Genomic DNA, 20690 nt, shown 5'->3' on the forward strand with positions numbered 1-20690 from the left:
TCATGTATCAAAATACTAAGAAAAATATTCTGCTTTGGAATATAAAATTAAAACCCAATGTTGTCATTCAAAAAATTAAAAAACTTAAAAAATATTTAAAAATATAATTTTTTAAGAAAAACATTGTTTTATAAGCGACTTGAAACTATGTAAAAAAATATTTTCAAAAAAATGTACACTTTCTGAAATAATGAGTGTTCTATGATAAAAGAATCACCCAGTATATTATTGCAGATATGTCATTGTTATAAGCATATACCTACCATTTATAGTTGATAATTTTTATATACATATATTAAATATATATTATATTATAAATATTATTTTAAATCGATCAAGCAGGCAGATCTTGTTTTTATTTTTTTTATTTCATAATATATAAATTATTTTTATAAATATTATTGCCTTTTTCCCGTTTTTAATCTAAAATACATTTAACAACTATAATAATATAATATTGTATTATTCAAGTCTAATAGAAGTTAAACAATTATATATATAATATATACAGGACTCACTCCTATTTTTTTCTTTAATAGTACATAATTTATTCAAATTCTGCTGTTTACAATTTTTGAGTATAGCTTATACCTATATATAAAGATGATATTTTCAAATGTATGATGTCTTTTGTAGTATATATAGTTAATATATTAGTGTCTTGAGTGAAACAATAACTTTTATTTTTCAAATTATTTATTCTATAGCATATAATATATACATATTACTCTATTTTATGTATTCATATATATAACCTTTTATTAATATTATTTTTTATTATTATTACAGAAAAAGTGAGAAAAATAAAAGTATTTGAAAATGTTTCCAATTCAGTTATAGAGGAGCCCATTAAGATTTACATCGCTGGGGCAACATTCCGCATTAAAGCCAAAAAAACAAATGAATTAACAGATAATGAAGCAATTTAATATGTAACACTAATACTTAGTAATAACTAAGTTAACTTTGTAATAATACAGCTATTCTATTTCTTTAAATAAAATGTAACCAGTTTATTTTAATTTGTGAACATTTATTAAAACAATTAATTTCCTTTTTCAAAAGTAATATTATCAAGTTTTGTGATCATATAATATGGTAGTACAATATATTATTTAGACATGTTTTTTACAAAACTATAACAATATTAAAACATTATTTGAAGTAAAAGTAATGTGTTAAAAACATTATTAAGATGCATAAATATGATAATTATAACAATTTATTACCATGATTTTTATAATAATATTATTACATCAATGAAATTATATTATAATAACATCATTCTAGTAATATTATTATAAATAAATATTCTTGGCCAAATAATAATATTATAATATTACAATAATATTATGGTACCCAAAATATTATGGAAAAGTAATAATATTGTAATATTAGTCATTATGAAAATAATATTATAATAACATACATAAATTATTTCTTTGCTATCAGGGTAATCACATTTAAATAATGAAATTGAATCAGTTTATAAGTAAAAATTAAATAGTTTTCCAAATGTAAATTTACATAATATAATATTATATAGAAGTAATGTGTAACAATTTTGAGATCTAAGCTGGGGTTTTTGGTGTTCATGAGTACAATGTTGATGAGTTAATTTCATATAATTTAATGACATTAATAACTTACTAAAATGGCTGGGCGTATGGATTGATATCCTAAGACAGCTGGTTTAGGTCAGCAAGAACTTGCTCCAATAAACGGCCTGGATTCTGTTACAAGCGAGCCCAGTTTGCTTGCTCAGAACTCACGAAATACAACTCACAGTATCTCGTTTGTCTGTCTACGTTTGGGGCGACTTCATAGTTAGTCCTTTGATACACTTATCCTTGAGCATAAAATACCCTAGGTTCATGACCTGGCAAACGTCTGGGGTTGTAGTCACTGGAGAACGCAGCGAATTCCAAACAGTTGTTGTACCTTAAAATCTCAGCTCTAAAGCTCCTGGCTTCCCTTGAATCAAAAGTCAACAAATTCATTAGTAGTACAGGTGCGGGTTGCAACACCCGCTGTCTTGTTATGGTCACAAGACGACTAATACGACATGTATAGAAACCACCCTGTCTGGTACTTTTGATGGGAAAGTGGTGGGCTACACGATCTCTACAAACCGCATTCAACACCCCAATGTAATGCTGTTCCAGGAGCGGATGATGGATGCCAGCCAGACGGTCCATGATTGTTCGACTGAAACACCCGGGGAAATTGGTTCAAACTGCAATTGAAATTACAAAATTGTAACAAACATAGATATAATGTGAATATTCATTAACTTCTAAGTAAAAAGTCGATTTCAAGTTGCATCTCCTCATTATTATTCGGGGCCACCATCTTCACTTGGCCTGGTACTACCTCAACGTCATCCATCAGAACTTGGTCCATCTGGACGACTTCCATGTTGATACTTTCCACCTGTACCTCGACGACTTCCACCGCGACGATTTCTGTGCCACCGTTTGCATCGGCATTGTCAATTTCTGAGTGAATTGGTAGTTCACGGTCAGGTACCGGTGGTGCCCCGACCACCTATACAATCATTTTAATTAGTTTAATGTGCAGGTATAAAATAAACTAGTGTAATAGAATTGTTTCTATATTAGATTCTGAGCGGAGCGAAGAAGATATTGGTTTTACAATGGTGTTTATTATTTTTTTTTTTTTTTATACATCCTGTATACAAAATTTCTATCCGAAGGAGTGCTTTAATTTCAACATATAGTACTTTATCTTTTAGCAAATTGGATCAAGATGGTACTATAAAGAGGTCATTTTTCGATTTTCTCAATAGTTATTTAATGCCACGGGAAAAACTACCGAAAAATTACAAAAAACCGCTAAAAATGGGATTTTAATTTCTAACGCTTTATTTATCACCATAAAAACGAATAAAAAATTATAATATTATACTATTAATTCAATTTACATGATAAAATAAATAATAACAATATAAAATATCCAAACTTGACAAACCGTCTTCGATCAGAGTCGTCTTTCTTATACAATGATATTTTATCATTGAATTCAAGTCTAATACAGTGACCCACTTGTAATCTACTGTACAGCAGAGCGACATCCACTTACCTGCTTTTTTTACTATTTATTTCCACAGAAAAATGTTGTTATAGTTTTATATAGGTTTTATTAAGTATTTTCCTGCAATGACAAATTATAAAAAGAATGTTATATTTAAAAAAAATATATATATGGTTTGTAGTTTATAAGTTGATATATTGCAAACTAATAGTTATCCAATGTGTGGTTCACACATATTTGAATGTTAAACCATACTTTTATATGATATTTATTTGGTTGAAACACATATCTTTAATAAGATAAGTCAGATATGCCTGTATATTAAAATTATATTGTAGGTATACCTACTCTTTTGAGTTGACCAGTAAATAATATTAGGAATAGAAGAAGAACCGCAAAGGTTAGCAATTCATTTCTGTTCAACAAATTTGAATTTAAATAAGAAGTAAATTGAGCATACAATAATAATAGTACATATTAAGTTATGTAACCACTAATTTTATGGATATAAATTATAAGTTATGAAAACAGTGAATTGAGTATTGTCTTATGTACTGGTCTGGAGTATATAAAATAAAATATAATAAGCTTTGCAATAAACAAAACGAATGCAACAAAAACCTTGTATATAATATAATTAGTCTGCAATTGATTATAATTTATAAGGAAAGTTTGCTTGTATACCTATAGAATGATGAGTCTTAGTGGTATTATATTATAAAGACTGTGTGTCTGTGTCATTGTTGTTGAGTGTAGTATTTAAGTTATATTGTATAACTTAATAAACACCAAACACAGTAAGTAAAACCTTACAAAATATAACAATAGGTACTCATTATCGTTGTAGGTGGGTGTGGAGATGTACATCACAATTACAATTTAAAACTAAAATTATATTTCATAAAATGAACTTACTATTGACGGCATTGCTGTTCTGGTCAGACGAGGGCGAATGCCTCCTTGTAAGAAGTGCACGCCAGGAATGAAGTGCCTCGAACATGACTTAGAGGTTCGGTTGACATGAATCATCAGGTTCTCGACAAATTGCACCCACAAACGTTGACGTACAGCGTCTATCAGGAACCTAAAAAATATATAATACATCAGTATAATATTAATATGTACCTATGGAATATTTAATGTATTAATATAATGTGATTACGTGTGTACTGAAACTCCCGGAACAGCTTCAACGTTGTGACATATCACACAGTGTTTGACCATTGTGTGAACAGAATGTAAAAAGTCGCCTAATTATAAATTATTAATTATAAAACCATTTTTAAAAGTCAATAGAAAAAAGGAATGTCCAATAATACGAAAAGTATAATAATATAGTAATGGGGGTACGCATTCTATATAGTGTTCCCTATTCACATTATGAAAAACAAAAAAACAATTTATTATCATAAAAATAACAATATTATCAAATGAATATATTATACGCGTATGGACGGTCTGTCGGTCGCCAGCGTCATTTCGAAACGCGATTGCGAGGCGAACGGACCGATTTCCAAAGAAAAGCGCATATGGGCGGCTTTAAAAATACATTAACTACACGATTTGTGCACGAACGGCGTGCGAAAGACGAAACGGTTGGAGAAAACGAAAAAATTCGGCAAAATAGTCCGGCTGGCAGCGTATTTTGCGATGGACATTGCGACCGTTACGGACAGCGCGCGAATATAAACCGCACACCGACGGCTTCGAGAAAACGCGAGCTACGCGAATCAAATAGAAAAATGGTTAAAAATGGGTCGAATATGAACGAAATCGTGTAAAAAAGTGGGACTCGCTGAGAATGGGGGTACTGATTTTGGAGTAAGAGTCGTTTGAATTATAAAAGTAGTGACATTAGTAAGACGAAAATTTAGGAGCTGTGATAAGAATTAGTGATATGGACTGGAGAATCTTGTTATAGTTAATCATTAAAGTAAGTATTTGTAACTAATTGATAATGGATGAATGCAAGCAAAATACAAAATGTATAAATGAATATTGTCAGTAAACAGGTAAATCTACAATGCCATAAGGCTAATCAAATAGCAATGGTGGGCAAGTTAATGAAAATAATTAACTGTGGCAAGTTAAGTTAATTTAATTAAATTACCTTCAGTTAAGTTAAAAGTTAACAAAAAAATAAAATTTAACTAGTTAAGTTAAAAGTTAACAAAAAAATAAAATTTAACTAGTTAAGTTAAAAGTTAAGATGGAAAATAAAATTAACTTAACTCAGTTAAAAAAAGTTAATTTTTTTTTAAGTCATAATATTCATAATTCATCAATTGCCCTAGTACTTTGATTTTTACGGACATTTACCAAGACGCTTAGCACTGTGCAAACATAAAACTTAAAATTATTATTATATTTCATTGTTAGCAGAAACTTATAAACTTTAAATTATACCAAACATGTTAGAGTCTAGAGAAGATATTAATTATTAGTAGTAGTATACATTTTACTGTAAGTCTTCTATCCTAGTTAGACTTATTATATTTAGTACCATTATAATAGTCTATTATTAAAATAAAATCAATGAATAATGATAATAGTATAATACCTACCAAAAATTGTTTCCATATTTATTTTGATAATGTTATTTTCTAATCTCATACGTTTGCTTGTATGTATAACGAATACGGCAATATAAATTATAATTTATAAATATCTCGGACGACTTTTTGTTTTGTCCATTGGAATTATTGTCGTATTTACCAGAAACCAGTAGGTATATGTTATTGATATAATGATTTCCATTTTAAGACTATGATATTTAGTTTTAAACCTGTTTTTAGGAATTGGAGAGTTAGATAAAACAAAAATAGGATTATTCAATACCGAGTAGATCATTAAATCATAGAATTCGTGAAAATAGCCAGTCCATACGGTGGATAGTATATTAATTATTATTCTTTACTGTAGTACCTATAGAATATAGATTATAATATAATTTGATTATTATGAATTGATGATATTATATTATAAGAAAAATAAATTACCGAAATTGAATGAATAAGTTTTGTCTCTTGGTTCCACACATGATAAAAAAAAATTTAATTAACTTAACTGTACAATAATGATAATTAACTTTAAAAAGTTAAGTTAAGACAGTACAAAATTTAACTGAATAAGTTAATAAGTTAAAAACAAAAAAACTAACTATTTAAGTTAAAAAGTTAAAAAAAAATTAACTTTTTAACTTACTTTAACTTTTTAACAAGTTAATGCCCACCTTTGTTAAATAGTGCAATTAATTATTACAATAGGAATAATAACATGTGTACTTGCTAGCCGATTTTGAGAAACTAAATTTCAATGTTATGGGCGATAACATTGTTAACATTTTGCAAAAATGATAGGTTATGAAAAAATGAGTAGCCTCAATAATTTATTTATGTATTTTTCTATAACCTACACATATTTATTATTTGGTGCCTTAGGTAGAATAAAGTAGGAGTAAGAACCAGCTAGTAGGTTGAAGAGTCTGAAAATGTGTATTTACGCAAATGGATAAGGTGAAAATGTTAAGGCCCTACGTATGAAACCAATTATTATCTGCCTATGAATACAATATTAATTTTAAAAATGCAAAAATGTCAAAACATATCTTAAATTTGAAAAATATTAGAAAAAGATGAATAATTTACAAAAATTACATAAAATGACATAATATAATATGAATAAAGTTAAGTTAAAATATGAAAAAAAAAATGCTATCAAAATCCTATTTCTTGTTATCAATATAATGGAAATTATGTGAAATAAAAACTTCAATTAATATTTTTAAACATTAGGTATATTCAGTATTAAATTTTGAACTAGATGGTTTATAATTTGGTACACCAACTGGAGATTTAAAATTAATCAAGCGAAATCTATCTATACGACGTTCACCCTAAGACTTACTCCTTGCAATGATGTTTTCATTTACGGGACCCAAATTCTAAGTGCTCAGAACACTAAATATCTTGGCCTAACCCTTGATAAAAGGCTGACATGGGACCAGCATATTAAATCAAAAAGAATAAACTTAAACCAACATCTACGTCTTTTAAAAAATCTCATTTATAATAACAGATACACTCACACTAGTACCAAACTCCTTATTTATAAATTCTTACTTAAACCCATGTGGACATATGGACTGCAACTATGGGGAAACGCAAAAAAGTCCAATCTAAACAAAATTCAAACTTTCCAAAATCTAGCGCTTCGTAAATTATTAAATGCCCATCCTTATGTTTCTAATCATACTATTCATTCGGATTTAAAAATACCTCTAGTGCACGATGAAGTAAACATTTATTACAAACGTTTCCACCAATCCGCTAGTTAAAAATCTCTCTACCCCAACTATCCCGGGAAACCCTCCAAGAAGATTAAAACGAAAATGGTGCCGTGACTTGCTTGTATAAATCAAGTAAAAAAAATTAAGTATATTCATAAAAAAAAAAAATAAAATAAAATATAATATAATACATATTTTAGAAAAAAAAAAAAAACGAGCGAAATTGTCATTAATGGGTGGCTGCTTATTACTGTTATTATTTTTAATATTAATTTGTTTTGATACCTTATATGTATATTCTGTATCCCATTAACTATTGTGCCTAAGGTATAGATTGTAAATTTCTCTTAAAAATAAAAAATTCTTATTTATTTTTTAAATGTATACTAAGAAAATCTGTTATTTAAAATTAGAAAATGTTAAATCTAATATATAAATAATCTATTTAATTCAACTCACTGCTCTCACCATATGCGTCAGCTTAAAGAAGGTCAATAAATTATGTAATTTTGTTCTTTCTAATATATAAATATTGATAAATATGAATAATTTAAATTAAATTAAAATAGGTAACACAATCTTACCAGTTACACAGTATGAATTATCATTGTTATCTTCAATCATTGCAAAATTGTCTGAAAAATCGGTATAGGTACCTATACCTGAGGCTGGAGGCAAATATTGGACATGAAGCGCCTGCAGTATTGCGCAATTTTACCTAAAACATACAATAAAAAACTAGAAAATGTATGATTAATTATCATATTCGACTCATAAACATTTGAATCAGTAGATGTAAATAAATTATCACTGAAAAACAAAAATATTGAAAAAATTTTTATTTTTTATATTTATTATCACAATTTTTCCCTACGTCAAGACGTGTTTGTTCGGAAGAATATTTTCCACACTTGTAGTGTGTTCAATCGAAACGTTAATTTTGCTGGATTCAGATTATTTGCTAAAATATTTGCATTACCTGTAGGAAACGATACCATCATATCTTCAAACAATCTTACTTGACATCTAAAATAACATTTAAACAATAACCTGATTGAAACATCTTAAAAAACATGGCATTATTTTAAAAACACTATGTACCCAAACATTGTATTCATTTTTGATGATGAAATGTTATTAGGTAAAATATCCAACATAATTCATTATTTGCGGCATATCTTGAAATCACAGGAAAAACGTTTGGCTGGGTTAGGAGTGGAGTCGCTGGGTAGAAAGTGTTAGAATAAGTTTTACTAGTGTTTTTCAATAAAATAAATGATGAACTGTGCCATTAACTAAAAATGTTGAATCTATAAAATAGTTGTTTAATTCTTATAGTTTTATATGATATTTTGTAATCTGTTGTTGCAATTTAATATTTAAATGTTAGAAACTTAGAATTGTTAGTAATAATAGTAATATATCTATATGCACTTCCTATAAACATATATTAATATATTAAAGACATTAGGTACACAATATTATAAACTATACAATTAGAAGAACAGTTTAAATTAAAATTTAAATTAATAATATTCTGGTTATATTAATTTCAAATATCAGGCGGGTACCTACAACAACCCCACCAATAATATATATTTTATATTTGTATAAAATGGCCACGGAAGGTTAATTTAAAATGCTATTACATATAAACTGCTCTCTGAAATGTGTTTCTATATACCTGCTTGAAAACCATTATCATAAGTGTGCACAGCCTGTTGTGAGTGCAGGGACAAGCCAAAAATACTTGAAAACATTATGTATGGAACCTCGACCCGGGTCCTATTTGTTCATAGTTACATACACTATTTATCTTACACACAACTATCAGAAATTTGGATATTAATAAATTAAATAGTGGTATAAAAATCCACAGAAAAATACAATATAATTTTTAATCAACTAGTAGAGCACAGGACTAAATACAATTAGAACTAATAAAAAGTAATAACAGCTTACTGAGGTACAACACAATTTACATAAATACATTATATAGAAATAAAGATAATTTTTATTATATTATTTTCTTCTTATAACATAAAACATGATTATGTAGTTGATAATATTATTATATATACAAATAATAGTAGTAATAACATAATATATGTTAAAACATATTTAACAAAATTATCATGGGTTGAGCAGTTAATTATACTCTATCTCAGAAGAGAACAATTTTTGCGAATCATACTAACGAAATTAATATAAATTAACCTTAAGGCAATAGACATTTTGTAGAGGTAGTCATGAATGCTTGAACAAATATCTAGATTAGAAAACTATAAATTATAGTTAAATTTACAGACAAATGGAAGAAAAAATTTATTTCAATTAGTTTATAACGTTATTATGTAGGTATACAATATTAATAGTAGAATGTAGTTGTATTATATTAATAGCTTATTTTTAACAACACAATCATGGGAATAATAGTAATATTGGTTACACAGAATAAAAACTGAGGTTAAATCATATGTAGCAAACTCGTCTGCATCTTCAACCGCTTGACGAACCCTCTCCTCTTACTTTTTAAGGGTCAGGATCTCCTCCACTATCTTGTTGAAGATCCTAAACGTCTCCTCTGCATCGCGAAGGGCTATTGCCTTCTCCTGGAGATCATTCGAGAGATACCCGAAGACGGGTCCGCACAGAATGTCCTGTACGTCCATAGCCTCCGGGGGATATGTACCAAACCTGCTAAAATAAATGCTGCAATTTAAGGCCATTCGAAGGTATATATCTCTTAGTAGTATGTTTCTTCAAATTTTCTGATTGCAAAAGTTCTTGTTCACAGATATCGTACTAAATGTTTTATTTTTAATGTATTCTTTTATGCACTCTTAAATATGCTAGACAAGGAAAATAACGTGTCACAGATATTACGGTGCTATAGATTTTCACCAGTATGTGTCCTTTTGTGCCTTTTTAAATTTGATGAAATTGAAAAGCTTTTATCGCAAATATCACAAATAAACAGTTTTTCTCCTGTATGTGTCCTTTTGTGCACTTTTAAATTTGATGAACTTGAAAAGCTATAATAGCAAATATCACAACCAAATGGTTTTTCTCCAGTATGTATCCCGGCATGTCGTCTTAAACCTTGTAAAGAAGCAAAGCTTTTATCACAGACTTTACATTTATTTGACTTTTCAGCAGTATGTATATTTCTGTGCACTTTTAAAAATGTTGATCGTGTAAAGCTTTTACCGCAAATATCACAAACAAACAGTTTTTCTCCAGTATGTATCCGTCTGTGCACATTTAAATTTGATATATGATTAAAGCTTTTACCGCAAATATCACAAACGAACGGTTTTTCTCCAGTATGGATCCTACTGTGCACTTTTAAATATGTTGATCGTGTAAAGCTTTTACCGCAAATATCACAACTATACAGTTTTTCTTTAGTATATGTCCTTGTATGTTGTCTTAACACATATGATCCAGAAAACCCTTTTTTACAGATGTCAGAACGATATGGGTTTTCTCCAGTATGTGGCATTGTAAGTTCTCCAGGAGCAAAGCTCTTATCACAAAATTGTTCGTCAATATTTGTTTGTTTAATAACTTTATTATATACAGGGTCATCACATATAATAAGTGGAATCGACAACTCCCTTGACCCCTGGAATATATCATCATACCTAAAATAAATTGCAAAAAATGTATTATTTTTTATTCAGTAGCCAATTGTTGTTTAAATCAGATACAATGCATTAATAATGTAATAATGTTATGATGGGTAAGTTTTTAAAATATAGGGACAAAAAGTGACCAAACCTAGAAAAATCTAATAGTTCCAGCTCGTTATGTCATATTACACTTAAAAGTAAATATAAGTCTTACCCTCTTTGTAATATGGTATAGTCATTATTATGGCCTTTTTCCCCAATATTTTTTTGTTTAGTAAATTTATTTAATTCTTTGTGATGTAGTATGTGTTTTCTCAAATCGGATTTTCTGTAATATAATATATTACACATTGCACAAAAGAATGGCTCTTCTATTTCACTGGTTTCCATCTTTATATGTCCATAAAATTCACATATCTCAATAGTATCTTTTTCATATTTAATATTGATGTCAGTTGCGTTTACTTCCCTTTTAGTATTCCATGTATTTCTAAAATGTAAAATTACTTTTAAATATTAATATTATGCAGATTTTATCATAAAATTTAAGAATTATTTTATGTTGTTCATACAACAAATTTGTTCTACATTTTAGATCAAAATCATGTGCTGACTATCCATTTTTTTCTAGTACCTTACTAATTGTAATTTATAAATTGATTTAAATGGAATGTTTATTGTAATTATCAGATTAAATTAACCTGAAGTTAGAGGTTTGAAAATTATGTGTATACAGTATACACTGCATACATAGGTAATGATCATCAATCACTTTAAATATAATCGGGTCGATATTCTATTAAAAAGAATATATAATCATATACAATTTAACATAAGATGGACAAATAATAAAGATAGATATACCTATCTATCGATTATTATGATATTAGCTATGGGAATGCAATTTGGAACCAGCGATTTTGTACCTGTGGACGTATGAAATCAAGGGCGTTTTATGTCAAGCCAGTTGTTCTAATGATGTGATAAGAACTCCAAAATCAGATATGAATTTATCTTAAGAGGATGATACACAGACATTTGTTGTCTCGGTCTTACAAGTGCGTACCGTTAAAAAAATGTATGCTTAGATAATCATGTTTAGCTCTATTAGTTTAAAAAATTTAAAATTTGGTATGTTACGTACTAATAAGATGGAGTCAACAAATGTCTGTGTAGGGTACTCTTAAGTCTATTTGTGATATATTTCCCAAATAACTAATTTTAATTTTAATTTCTATTTTTCTAGGTTTTTGGGGAATAAAATCAAGTGCAAGGAAGTCTATCCCAAATAGACTTAACTGCAAAATCAAATTGGTTTTCATAGTACACGATAGAAACTATATGATATAATGGTGTACAACATGTTAGGAGTTATTATATATATTGCCAATTATATATTATATATTGATATTCACCAATAATAAATGTAATTGCAACAAACCAAACATAACATTCAATTAACTTAATACAATTTAAAAGTATACAAACAACTTAAAACTTTAATGACAAATTATAAAGATATCTATTTTATAAATTACTCCTAGATAGTCATAATAATTATCGATATATATATATATATATATATAATATAATTGTGACAGTGGCACAATTGTTCTATGCAGTTGTGTGGTAAAAGGTTATCACATACATCTAAATTCTATATCATACTATAATAATTATAATATATGGAAAGTCAAAAACATCAATACAATATTAATATTATTATGGTTTATTATCACTACAAATATTATTCAGTGAAATTAGATAAATTTTAAAAAATTTGAGTAATTAAAAAATATATTAAGGATTACAAGTTTATATTGGCGTCTATCTCGAAACAATGCCATAAACAACTAAAATTAGGAAAACGTGCACTTTTCAAAATATAGTGACAAAAAGTGACCAAATCTAAAAAATGTGACAGTTGCAGCTCTTTATGCCATATTACACTATGAAGTAAATACATGTCTTACCCTATTTCTGATATGGTATTATCACAATTAGAGTCTGTTTCCTCAATGTTTTCTTGTTTAATAACTTTATTATATACAGGATCGTCACATCTACTAAGTGGAATCGACAACATTGATGGTTGTAATGTTTCCATACTGACTCTCTCCTCTTTTATCATTTTTTGATTACTGTGAACATATAATCATTAAAATTATGTAGGCACTTTTGAATTCAAATTGATCATTTAGTGGGGGGGGGGAATGGTTGCAGGTCGTACATATAGAAAAATGTCTTGTTTGGTATACAAACGTTATGGCACCAAACATTGAAACACTGAAATTAAACACCAGCGTCACACTTAATTTTAATGTACAATACCCAAACAAAACATTAGTTTGGGTTTAACTAAATATTTTTGGAAAATTAGTAGGATGTAAGCTCTGCTCTTGTCACCACCGTTTTCAACTCATAACTGACATTTATACCAAAAGAAAGTTTAAATATAAAATATAAAATATAAATTATAATTATTATTTGGTGTTGATATCAAATCTTAGACAAAAAAAAAAACACAAAAATATATATCTTTTTATAACATAATAGAGAGATATGATGTAGTATGTTGTTCTGATAAATGTATAATAGTGTTCATAAGTGTTTAACTGTGGTTAGTTAAGTGAGACTGTATACAAACAGCTTACAGATAAAATTGAGGATAAACGTATAATTATACCAACCTTGTGTCTAATTAAGTATTTTTTATGCCTACACAAAATACATTATAAATTTGTATTTACATATTGTAAGCTGTTGAAAAGAGATTCAAGTATACCGTAGGTACATTAGTGTAATAACTAAAAATTGACGATTTTGAGAAATTTAATGATAAATAAAAACAATTGCCAAGTCAGAAATTGACATCTAAACTTTCTTGATTTTTAATTTTTAGAAATTTATTAATTGTATGTAATATGTATGTATTTTATTGCATTATGATTAAACCAAAATAAAATTGTTCTATAAGGAAATTATTAATTGCAAATTAATTTATTGATTACTATAGTAGAATATAGTAGGTTGAATATAACTGGTTTGAATTTAAGAGGTATAAAGTCAATTTTCTTGTTTTATTTATTGAAGATCAAACTGAAGAAACAATTAATTCTATCCCTAAATCGTTGACAAAAAAGTATATAACACTGATAACTAATAATGCTATAACATACCACCAGCTACAGCTGCAGAGTATTTTTTTAAAATTAAATAAATAAAACATTTACATGACTTAGTTATTGTACAATTGTACCTAATTGGTACATTTGAAACTGTTACAGAAGTCCAAAGTTCAAACATGTGCCAAACTGACATTAATAAACATAAGCCATCCGAGAAAGGTAATTATTAAATAATATTGATATAACTGCTTCATTTTTAACAAATATCTACTACCCGCTAGTTTTTACTGCTAAAGAAGTATATAAAATGCTTTCAAAAATCAATTCTGAAATGATATAAGTACGAGAAGAAATTGCTGAGGTTCAAGAACATGTATTACAGCAAAATAAATCTTCTAATGTTTGTTGGAATAGTACAGAACCTATGGTCAGTAGTACTTATAATTTTGATACAGATCTCCCATATTTGACAGATGGTCAATTTAAAACTGCTGAAAATAAAATAAACAAACGTGCACATTTAACTTTATTGGTTAATTTTAATATTTGATAATTGTCAAACAGTAATACGTTCTTAATTGTAATTTAGTTACAAACAAATATATATGACTATTATTTGGCTTGGTTAGAATATAAAAATGATAATTTGTAATTATATGTATAATTACTATACAACCACTACTGGTGCTACTTAATATTATGCTACCATTCATATTTAATTAGAGGTTGACATTTATGCTTCAATTTATGTTTCAAGACAGCATATATAATAAATATATTGGAATTTTTTATAACACATTACGTAGGTGAATGACGGTAAATGATCTCAAAAGATTGGGAGGAACTGATTATGGAGATGTAGTTAACAATGCACTAGCATATACAATTTCTTATCAGTTTGCTTGTCAGTTAAGTTGGAAAGGAAAAGCATCAAAAGTTTCATTCATTAATGAATTTAAACAATTTAATAAAGCCATAATTCACTATACCCCGACTATACATATATTATATATGCCTATTTTTACTTTTAGTCCATACAAGTATTTATATTATAATTCTATATCGATTATGTATATATTTATGCAAACATAAAAGTTTTTATATAGTTAGTGTTCTTAATTTTCTATAATTACAATTTTTTGTTCTCAGTACTTGTTCGTTTTACTAAGGCTGATCGAACCAACAAAATGTATGGAGAAATTGTTGCTAAGTGGTTATTCCAAGTTCCACAGAGATTTAAAAGAGAAGAAGCGTAAGTGTTGTAGATGTTGTCAACACTGGTATTGTTACTACTCATTATTATTATTATGTTATTGAAGTATGGTTATGTAGTATTGTAGTAGACATCATTATTCAATAACGCAGAACTGATATGCATAAAACATGGCGCTGTGAAATTTAAGTAGGTATGTCAATTCATGAATTAGACTGTAAATATAGTATAAACACATATCGTAATATCTTATATTGTCAGAATAGACTCAAAAGCCCCTAAAGAAATTAGTTTCAACAGTAACATTGAAGGAAACTGGAAAAATTGGAAGCAATGTTTGTCACTGTATCTATTCGCAAGTAACAAAAACACGTGTCCAGACGAGACAAAGACTGCCTTAATGCTTATATTAATTGGAGAAGAAGGCATCAATATCTACAACACATTCAGTGAACAAAAAATCCATACAATTCCAATTTTTGTAAAAGTAATTTCCACATTCGATGAGTACTGTCTAAGAAAAAAAAATATTGTTTTGAGAGATTAAATTTTCTAAAATACAAACGTCAACACGGACAGTCACTGGAAAACTTCATCATACAGTTAAAACTATTGGCAGCATCTTGTGAGTATAAGGAACTGACAGACTCTATCATAAGAGACCAAATTATTATTAATACCTCAGACGTGGTAATCCAAGAATGCTTAATCAATATGTCTGATTTATCGTTAGAAAAAACTATTGAAATCCTCAAACAATCAGAAAATGTTAAAAAACACTTTGAACTTATAAACAAAGCGGAAAAATCAGAAACAGAATATTCAAATTCGCATATAGATTTTATAAAAAGAAAATATGAGGCTTCAAATAAACTCAAGGAACAGCCCAGCCTTCGGTAAACAGTGTAGGAAGTGTGCCAAACCCAACCACTTCTCAAATGTATGCAGCTCAAACAAGATGATACAAGAAATAGCAGATATAGAAGCAGATGCGCAGAAGCAGACGAGCAGTCATGAAATCAACATGCCCTAGACACACAGTATTCAACAACCATGGTTCGAGGAGATTAAGATAGAAAATAAGTATATTAGATTTAAGTTAGATACTGGCTCTCAAGGTAATTTAATATCTACCTCTGAATACATATAAATAAACGTTGGAACAGTACAACTATTAAACTTGAGGGCTATGGTGGATATAAATTCATGCCATTGGGCTCAATAAGATTAAAGAGTAGGTCTATACTGAGTCTAGAAGCATGTGAGAAATTTAATCAAATCAAAAGACAAGAAAAGTGTATCAGCATCATCACACAGGACAATAGTAAAAAAATACATATTTCTAATAAATCGAGTAATAAATAATAGGTAGTAGTATTTTTGAAGGGATGGGGACATTCCCAGGTGAACATACGATTAAAATAAACACCAATAACAAGTTCTATCGAGAGGATTACCCCAAACACTATATAAAGATGTATAGGTAGAACTAAATAAATTAGTAGGTAAAACACAAAATTATATCTAAAGTTGTGAAACCTAAAGAATGGGCTAGCAACCTTGTGATAGTAAGAAAACCAGATAAAACACTGAGACTTTGCATACCTAGACCCATCAGAACTCAATAAGTCATTAAAATGAGAAAATTATCTGATTCCAACTTTTGAGGAAATCCGTTCTAAGCTAATCAATAAAAAAACATTTACTGTTTTAAACATAAAATAAGGATTTTGACATGTCAAACTTGATAGTAAATCATCAGATCTATGTACATTCAGTATATCGTTTGGATATTTCAAGTTTTACAGACTTCCTTTTGGGATTACAACAGCTCCCGAAATATTTATAAAACTAAATAAAAAATATTTTGGTGATATAGATAGGTAATGAAAACACCATAATTTACTTTGATGATATTATGATTGTCACTACGAATGAATCAACACATGACAAAGTATTAAAAAAATTAGTAGATAGGGCCAAATCACTAAATATTAAATTTAATATAGATAAACTACGATTCAAAAACATTGAAATAAAATATGTGGGCCACAATTAAATAAAAGCTATAGTTGAACTAAAGGAACCTACATCAAGGATAGAATTACAAAGATTAATTGGCATGTTCAACTACCTTAGGGAAGCTTAGGGAATTCATACCAAATATGTCCAAAATTATCAGTCACCTCAGAGAGTTACTTAAAAAAGACACTAGAAAAGACACAATATGGATATGGGAAAGCAGACATTCTTTAGCTTTAAACGAATTAAAGAAACTTGTAACAACCCCCAGATTCTGACTCATTTTAGACCAGATGAAAAAATTACCATCCAATGCGATGTGTCAAAAGACACTGCTGTCTTCTCCAGCATATCAGAAACAAAAATATCACATGCTCAAATTGAAAAAGAATTTCTGAGCCGAATATTTGCATGTAGAAAATTTCATTACTATATTTTTGGTCGCACAATATACGATTACAGACCATTAGTATCTATCGAGTTATCTAGCATGCAAAAAGATGTAATAAAAATACCATCAAATCGCCTGCAAAAAATGAGACTAAAACTCCTAGAGTATGACATTATGTTACAATATTTGCCAGAAAAAAAAAATACATATAGCAGACTTATTATCTAGAGACTATAAATCAGAAAACGTTCCAGAGGAATTTGATACTGTAGGAATAGTGCATCGTGTAAATAGATTTAACAACAACAACGCTTGCAATACTAAATCAGAATCAGAGGTAGATACAGTTCTGAATAAGATAATTGAATACTATTACCAAGGTTGGCCAAAGGGGAAACACACAGATAAATCAGTGCAACTATATTATAATTAAGAAATGAAATAACTAGGTATTGAAAATGGAATAATATATGTCGCACATAAAATAGTAACACCTACCAAACTAAGACCCTTTATACTTAAACTATTACACGAAAGCCATCTATGAATAAATAAAACAAAATTAAGAGCAAGACAAATTATATACTGGTCAGGTATGTATAATGAAATTGAACAATTTATAAATAAATGCAACACTTGTAATAAATTTCAAAATTCAAATAAAAAAAGCCCTTTAATACCTCATGATGTCCCAATTTACCCCTATGAAAAGGTAGGAGTAGGTAGATATTCTATTCCTTGCGGGTACAGACCATCTAGTTATAGTTGACTATTTCTCAATATAGTATATAAGCTGACAACATGCCATTTAATTCAAGTGAATTCATAACTTTTTCTAAATCATGGAATTTCTCAATTTTTACATCAAGCCCTTGATACCCTCAGAGCAATGGCCTAGCTGAAAGGACAGTTCAAATTTGTAAAAAATTACTGAAAAAAGCCCTAGAAGAAGGATGTGATGTAGAGGCCTACCTACCCATATTTTAAATTGAAATTGTTTATTTACTACTTATGACTATTTTGTGGATACCAGAAACTGGTTTAAATTATTTACGATTGAAATAGATTATCGTATCTACATATTTAGTAAAAATATTTTTGACTTTGTCAGCACTCAGCCGAATACGTTGACGACGCCTCAGTTCTAAACTGCAACAACTCTAAGATACACGATTTCGGTTGAAGAACGCGATAAAATATAGTTAAATTATTGACTGCAACAAGAGAGCATATTTTTCAACGCTATGATTTGCATTACGTTACAAAGAGGAACGATTATAAGTACGGAAAGCGAATTATAGGTACCCACTACACAATTAACCGATTTTTGAGTCGTCGAAGTTTTGCACTGTGCCGGTGTCGATGTGTAAAAACCACCTAAAAGTAATGTATACGGATGTATCTAACAACTGAGCAATAATATGACAGTTTCCGATGACAATGTATAAGTATTTAATTATTAAGTAATCTTTACGTGTATCGCGGTGTGTGCATTGCCTTGGACGAAATGGTCGGTTCAGCAACAACGCGTAGGCAGGTGGAAATCTTCGGTACCAATAAACGGCGGCAGCCGGTAACGTTTGCGCGGCGGATGAAGAAGCGTCCTCGCTTAGCGAACGGTCAGTCTGGTTACGGCGGCGAATGGAACGCGCGTCGACCGAACGGGACGAGATATCGCGCGTCGACGGCGAAATACGGCGTCCGTCGCGACGTACCGTCCGGAGGTAACGTACCGCAGTGCACGGCGACGACAACGGCGAGCTGCGATAAAAGCGTAGGCGACGGTGCGAACAACACACGCTGCGACAATATCGCTATTGTGCGCTTGACGACGGCCAATGATATAATTGTGTTATTCGCACGACGCGACTGTGAAAATCGGAAAATGGCCGGCGACTCGTAAACGCTTGCGGCGGCGGCGGACGGCGCGTCGACGGCCAACGGCAGTACGCGTACCTACGACTCGAAGTCGGACGCCGGAAAGAGGGCGCACGTTTTTCGAGTGCGACGACGATAATAATATTTTAATATTATTCGCTTTGCTTTTAAAACGGCGCACGACAACAACAAGACAGTGTTGTAGGTAAATAAGAACGGTTTGTAATGAAACAATATTAATATGATGATATGATAATCGGTTTGGCATGGAATAAGTACCTAACAATTACATGGCCGCCGGATCAGAAGAATGATGCAACGAGGAAGAGCCAATGAAAAAATTCCGTCGCCGCGGCCTCGTTATCACCTCTTTTCTTATCATTATTTGACATTTTTGAAAATTTAGCTTTTTCACGCGATTTCGACGATTTTCGAGCCATTTTCACTCCCTTATGTATTTGAATCGCGTAGCTCGCGTTTTCTCGAAGCCACCGGTGTGCGGTTTATATTCGTGCGCCGTCCGTAGCGGTCGCAATGTCGATCGCAAAATGTGCTCCCGGCCGGACTTTTTTGCCGATTTTTTTTCGTTTTCATCTTCCGTTTCGTCTTTTCGATCGCCGTTCGTGCCCGAATCGCGTATTAGACGTCTTTTTAAAGCCGTCCATATGCGCTTTTCCCTCGAAATCGGCTGGTTAGCCTGGCAATCGCGTTTCGAAATGATGTCCACGCGCGTAAAAATACACGTATGTAATGATTACATAGGCGGAAATCGTGGGGGGAGGCTTGAGGGGACTAAGCCCTCCCAGAAGTTCAAAGTATAGGTCTTAGCCCTCCTGGCCCACAACATTTTAAAGTGACTAAATGTACACTAATTGTTATACCTAATTGTGAAATTCATACTTAATAGTTGAATTAAAAAATAAATTATAAAAAATTGATGAAATTCGGCGTCTTGTGTCGAGACTTTACCAGACGTTTTTCCCCGTCTTAAGGGTTTCCGAAATTTCAAAATTTGCATTTTTTGGGGTGTTTCTGCACGGACACTTTTTTTTTAGGCACGTCGAGCCGTTTTTGTAGTCGG

The 20690-nt window shown here is 29.9% G+C and overlaps 1 protein-coding gene across 4 annotated transcripts in view; it reads right to left on the reverse strand.

Moving 5' to 3' along the window:
- Window positions 1-19857, reverse strand: part of LOC100160923 (zinc finger protein 227) — a 30217-nt gene extending 10360 nt beyond the window's left edge. For 2 of the 4 annotated variants that reach the window (XM_016801371.1, XM_016801370.2), the window contains exons 1-7: window positions 12951-13049; window positions 7927-8060; window positions 7802-7822; window positions 4217-4304; window positions 3970-4138; window positions 2295-2547; window positions 1651-2236 (exon numbers count right to left, since the gene is read on the reverse strand). In XM_016801371.1, the coding sequence (XP_016656860.1) occupies window positions 2232-2236; window positions 2295-2547; window positions 3970-4138; window positions 4217-4304; window positions 7802-7822; window positions 7927-7966 (576 nt within the window). In that variant the 5' untranslated portion in view covers window positions 7967-8060; window positions 12951-13049 and the 3' untranslated portion in view covers window positions 1651-2231. Of the gene's footprint in view, window positions 1-1650; window positions 2237-2294; window positions 2548-3969; window positions 4139-4216; window positions 4305-7801; window positions 7823-7926; window positions 8061-10052; window positions 10990-11191; window positions 11468-12950; window positions 13119-19205 lie in introns of those variants that run through there. The other 2 variants (XM_016801372.2, XM_001951336.5) reach the window with 2 other exon arrangements.
- Between the last annotated feature and the right edge of the window lie 833 nt (window positions 19858-20690).

This window comes from Acyrthosiphon pisum, chromosome A2 (genome assembly GCF_005508785.2).
Source record: "Acyrthosiphon pisum isolate AL4f chromosome A2, pea_aphid_22Mar2018_4r6ur, whole genome shotgun sequence".
NCBI classification, from domain to species: domain Eukaryota; kingdom Metazoa; phylum Arthropoda; class Insecta; order Hemiptera; family Aphididae; genus Acyrthosiphon; species Acyrthosiphon pisum.